We start from the raw sequence: 5,880 nt of genomic DNA on the forward strand, positions 1-5,880 counted from the left end.
TGTGTGTGAAGGGGGTGGAGGGGTACCTGTTCAATGGCACATCTAATGAAAATGACTTTGATTGTATGATTCTGCCACCATTAAGAGGCAGTTAAGCGCCTGTATCAATATATTGCGCTTTGGGAGCCATCTCAGAAAGCGGTTTGACATTATGGGAAATACGCTCATTGCCTTTCGTGATGAGAAGATCAATAGCACTCCCGTGTTTTAGAGTCAAATCACTCCTTTGCTATCAACTCTTTGAAAAAAGCCAGACCATTTTGTTTCTCCAAAATGTGCAACTATTCTACAGGATTATGCAAAAAAAAAGAGTCATCCAGAAAATAACTGTATGGTATAATGAGGTTGTGCATAATGTAACAACATGCAAACAGTAGACTATTGATATACAAACAGAACAATAACTTTTTCTAAAGCTGTATATGATTAAATCTTTCACCCTCTTCTCTGCGTTATCAAGGTGGTGATATCCTTTCAACGGCGTCCTCCGTCTCCTCCTCATTATCGCTGCGTCTTTCATGCTATGGGTTAGAGGCAGAGGAAACTGACAGCGAAATGTGTTCAACCTCCCAGATAATGTATATCCATCCCTGTAATGATGATAAACACAAATAAAGGGAAGTTGGGATTTCTTTGATGAGTCTCACATTCGAAGAAAAAGAGATATGGAGACATTGTGACAACGTCCTCAGAGAGTTTAGTTAGAAGTAGAGCTGGTCGGCTCTGGGGCAGACACACACACATACACACACACACACACACACACACACACACGATGCAATCGTTAGCTTAAGTGGAAGAGTCACTCAACACACATATATTTCATTTACAGCTTTTGGAAATAACAATCCAAACAGTGAAAAATGAGGAGGACGAGGATGAAGCACATTCACATTCATCGTGTTGAATTATAGCTAGGCTGCTTTTTCTGAGAATATGAGGTTGGATGTTGAATGTGCCAGGGGCCTGACCTACAAAAAATCTTGACCTGTTAAAATCACATTTGACTACATCTTTAAAAGAGAGCAGTTGTAATTTGGTTTCAATGAAAACTTTCTTGGAAGAAGAGGCAAATGTCAAAAGATGTATTTAAGTTTGGTGCATTTGGTTTAAACTTGTAGGGGCCTCAGGCAGTGTTGGAAAATATGAGAAAATCTCTGAACATCTAACTTAACAGCAAATCTTCGAATCATTGGCCTGCTTTAACTATATTAATACACTTCCTTGGATGTTTCTTGTAAGTCTTTGCAGTAGTGCAGTTGTGTGCTACTACCACATGGAACGGTGAAAACACCCGTGCCATAGACTGTTGCTGTAAGTGCTGATCCATATCCAAGTGTGCCATATGTTTCTTGTGTAACTTATTGCTTTCCCATTCCCAATAAAGTGGCAGAATAAAAAAGCTTTTACAGGTCCCTGCGGGTAGCAGCTACTTCCAGTGGTAGTCACTGAGCTGTCGGGCTGCTGTGGTGACAAATGGCACCAAGCACATATTTTACTATTGCCATTTACAATGCATGATCCAGGCTGTGCTGCTAAAATGACTGTGCAGCCACACTGAGAGTTATGTGAGCTGGTCGAGTGGCAAGCCCCCTCGTACAAAATATGTATTGAGCTTGTTTTGCATTTATTCATCAGTCGCATACATGTTTATCTGTTTCAAGAGTAGTCAGACGTTTTCAAGGTGAAGCTGAAAGTAGCGGTGTTGATAAAAAAAAAAAAGATGGTTCAAAGAAGACAGTTGACATCTGATTGTAGTTCTGCTTTTAAAAAGATGGCCTCTGTGCAGACATGTATTGACACGTGAATGTGCACAATATGTGGAAATGTGGGAGCCTTAAAAAAAACTGGATTATAAATGACGGCTACTTCTGAAGCGTCATCATTTTGTCAAGGCTGTCACTACTTGCTTGTGGTGGCAGTGAAAGGCATTATGGGAGATGAACGGTATATAGTATTTGCCTTCTCACAACATGTTGTTCATATAAACCTTTACAGCAATCCACATTTAGCTCATTTACTTTTCACTACTTCTCAAAGGGGATAAACACACTCTTGTAAAGTTTTACCTCCCACAGTACTTTTGCAGGTCCAACGCACGTGGCCATCAGGGGGCAGACATCAGCTCTCGGAGAGACGTGGCTCCCTGGTTTGTCCCTTGCAGGCATCAATTATAGGCGCGCACACACGTGCGTACACGCGCAAACAATAAATAGATACATCGGATTCAAAAAAAGATATTCTCCGTCTGCTTTGTTTTTTTTATATGTTGCAAACATCACGAAGTTCTCAGAACTAAAAAAAGAATAATACAAGAAAGTACAAATGCAATATCAGTCTCTGGAAAAGCCTCCAAAAGAAAATGTAAAGAGTTTATTTTACGCCTTAAATGTGGTCAAAGGGAGAAACTCCGCTTCACCCTAAACGTATCACGCTCCACAAATATCCTTATTCAGCAGAGTCACATTGATGTATGAGGTAGCTTTTTTTTATATTCTCTTTTTATGATATTAAAGTAGGAAAGAGGGGGACGAAAGGGAAGGAGAGAGGCAGAAACAGAGTCTACGGTAGCCAGAGGGCGGTGGCATTTCTGTCTGCGTAAACGGAGAGAGTGGAGAAGGAGAGCGCGCACGGAGAGTCAGGCAGAGCTTACAGTGGCGAGGCGAGTGAAGGGACCCCGTGGCGGTTTGCACCACCTCTCTCTCTCTCTCTCTCTCTCTCTCTTAACCTGCGCCTTTCGAGACGGACTTCGACATCGGGACTGGAGGGCGATACACTCAGCCACCTTTGGGTTTTGGACTCGTTTGATAAATCAGCAGACCCTGAAGCGGAGAAGGAGAAGGAGGACGAAAGGGAGGAGGCGGGGGGTCCTCATTTCCCCCACCGCGGACCGAGGAGTTGTGTGTGTGTGTGTGTGTTTATGTGTTTTACGCGTTGCTTGCAATGGGGAAAAGTGGACAGAGAAGTGGAATAGGACACGGGGGTTGCAGCTTGGTGAGGATGTGCACCGCGCCGGGGATCCTGCTCCTCCTGGTGCTCCTCCACCGAGGAGTCGCTCAAGGTAAGGCTGGAGAGCGCGTCTTCCTTCACACCTTCTCATTTTGTATTTTTAAAAAAAATACTCTTTGAGTTGTTTCAGAGCGACAGGAGCTTTACTTCCTAGCGGAGATGTGTCTGTGTGGTAGAGGCGGCTGTTGAAAGCGGGGAGGCAGAAGAAGCTCCTGCCGGGGATGCTTTACTTTTTCTTGTTGTTGCTGTATTTCCATTTTCAATTGAGCTGATGCTGATGAGGGGATGCTTTCACGGCCGGCGTCTGGAGGTGGCGACCGATCTATGGATGCGCGTCATCCCGTGAGGAAGGACTAATAAGCTAATTAATGTGAGGACGATACGCTTTAAACTCATCAGGGCTGAGCAATACGTGAGTGCAACGTGGTCTCGACTCACAACCACATGAATATAAACGGGACTGTAAAAAAAAACAAAAAACAAAACCTCCCGAAGCCCCTCTCGGAATTAAACAGTGCAGTGATTTATTTTTTTAAAAATTTTTGCATATTTTTGTCGGGACTACGGATGCGTAAATGAGCTCGCGAGGTTGCACTTGATTAAAGGTGAGCAGTGTGAAGGGCAGGACTTGGACTAATGTCTCTTTGCGAGGCTCCGCTTGCCCGGATCGGAAAATTGATCAGAAGTCACAAACACTCAGAGCCGCCAGAAGCCAGAGAGGCAATTACGTACGCGACGGACCTCACAACAAAAAGCGGGAGCCCTCGGAAGAAAATGTGCTGCGCAAACATCGCGGGTGCAGCCGAAGATTAAATGTCACATCCAAAGCACCATCATTAGCTCATAAAGAGAGTTCCCCTCTCCCGACTGTGCAGAAGACGAGGTGTTGTTTATTAGGACCGCATTGGCCCTGTGATCCCCGGGGGAAGCAGAGCCGGCATATTAAAGTGATATTTCTGGAGAGTGACGCGCAGCCAAACGGCGGAGGATGCTGCAGGTCGCGGTGAATGCTGAAGCTCGAATAACAAGCCCAACTTTATGCCAGTCTAGATATTGTGATTTCCATGCGACAGAGACAGTATCGGCTGCTCTCCATGAATGCTGACATACGAAAAAACAAAACCTTTCTCTCTCTCTCTCTCTCACTCGCACTCAGGTAGAGTCAGATCCAGACGCATTCATGTCGAGCCTTCTGTTGTTTTACCAAGTTGCTTAATTCCTCACTCCCCCCCTTGTTCGACCCCAGCAACCTCAGAGGCTTGACCGTATAACAAGCCACTGTTATGTGTCATCCCCCATTAATGTCTAAACGTATAGTAGTCTAATATCCCATTAGGACTCCTGTGTTGCTTTAATCTTTAACCCCTGTTATATAACTAATATTCCGTCTGAATGCCTCTCAGGGGATACAGGTTTGGCTATTTCCACACCACAATCCGTAAATTGCTCTGAACATTACTGATCAGCACAAGGATTGTTGTGCTGAATTTGGGCAGTAATTGGACATGGTGTTGCTGCCACCTCCCTCTCGTTGCCCAGGGGAACAACATTTCATCGACACCCACCAATATTCATTATGACCGCTCTCTATAGGTTTACTGTTAAATCAATACATTGCAATTTAGGGACACAATTTGGGTAGGCTTTCGCCAACCTCCGATAAATTGCAGCCCGGCACTCAATTTGACTTTGGTAGAGGAATCGTATAATTGGAAACTAAAACTGTTGGTGCTTTTCAGGCAAATGAAACTCCTCAATCTTGGTCCCTCATCCTGCTGCCCCCTTTTTTTTTTTCTTTAAAGGTTTATGTTTCTTCTCGTAGTTCGGGCTTGTCTGGTCTGCTGCTTCTCTCCGCCTCACAACTTGACTCGTGTGTCTGAAGTTGGTTCTTTGTGTGTGAGTGAGGAGTCACTCCATTAGGTGTTCTATTGAATGGGGAAAACATACAAACACATTGACCTATAGCTGAAGGGGGCGGGCAGGCGAAGGGGTGTGGAGGGGGGGGGGGGACTCTGTGTACATAGCTAATCCTCTCTGTGCATCAGTGCTGGGTCCAATTCCCACTCTACGCAGGTAGAGATTTCCCCTCAAATTCCAAACTGTGTTTCTGTGGCCTTTTGTCTTTGAACGGGAAAAAAACAATAGTGGTTTTCAACCAAATTATTCTGCTCTTTAGTTCTGCTCATGCGTCATTGAGTCTCTTATGGCCAGTTGTTGCCTCTGGTTAATGCTGCTGTGGAATATGTGGTTTTGGTGTGGTCTAATGGCTGGGTTCGTTATTGAGGTCGTTAGTAATAATGTTCACGGCGATGGTGTTTGTGGAAATGATGCTTGCACTGCCGTGGTTACAAATATAATATTGATTAAGAGCAGAACCCTCCAATATTCCACATTTTTAAATGCGTCAAAAAAAAAGCATTTTGACACATAATGACTGATATCCAAGTCCCTCTACAAATGTTTTTTGAGCACTCAGGCATTTAACCTGTCATGTAGTCGTCTCCCTCCTAGCTTTGCAGTGATCTCGAAATGTTGTTACACGATGGAAAAGTCTCATGCACGCTGCCACACTCGTGCACACAAAGGCAACGGGCCCTCACAATGACAAACGTGTGCAGTGGAGATCCTCTAATGCCAGCTTGAGTGCGTGAGTCCACCTTCCAACTAAAGGCCTCCCCTCAAAGCCTCTTGGCCTATTAAGAAGCCATTAGCTGAGCCCCCTTACATCTGAGCTGGAATGAACGGGTGTCAAGATCCGTCTGAAAAGTCCCCTCGTTTATTATGATGACTAAACTGCACCGCAGCCATGTTCTACAATTCAGCTGCCAAACAGGGATCGTCTCCAACATTTTGGTGCCGTTTGGAGATTTT

At 44.6% G+C, this 5,880-nt stretch overlaps 1 protein-coding gene across 2 annotated transcripts in view; it reads left to right on the forward strand.

Moving 5' to 3' along the window:
• Window positions 1-2,739: 2,739 nt before the first annotated feature.
• unc5ca (unc-5 netrin receptor Ca) overlaps window positions 2,740-5,880 on the forward strand; it is a 170,751-nt gene continuing 167,610 nt past the window's right edge. For both annotated transcript variants that reach the window (XM_068604871.1, XM_068604873.1), the window contains exon 1: window positions 2,740-3,061. In XM_068604871.1, coding sequence (XP_068460972.1) covers window positions 2,944-3,061 — 118 coding nt within the window. In that variant the 5' untranslated portion in view covers window positions 2,740-2,943. The remainder of the gene's footprint in view (window positions 3,062-5,880) is intronic.

Source organism: Clinocottus analis, unplaced genomic scaffold (assembly GCF_023055335.1).
Source record: "Clinocottus analis isolate CAN_PGR_092001 unplaced genomic scaffold, fCliAna1.0.p SCAF_7, whole genome shotgun sequence".
NCBI classification, from domain to species: Eukaryota; Metazoa; Chordata; class Actinopteri; order Perciformes; family Cottidae; genus Clinocottus; species Clinocottus analis.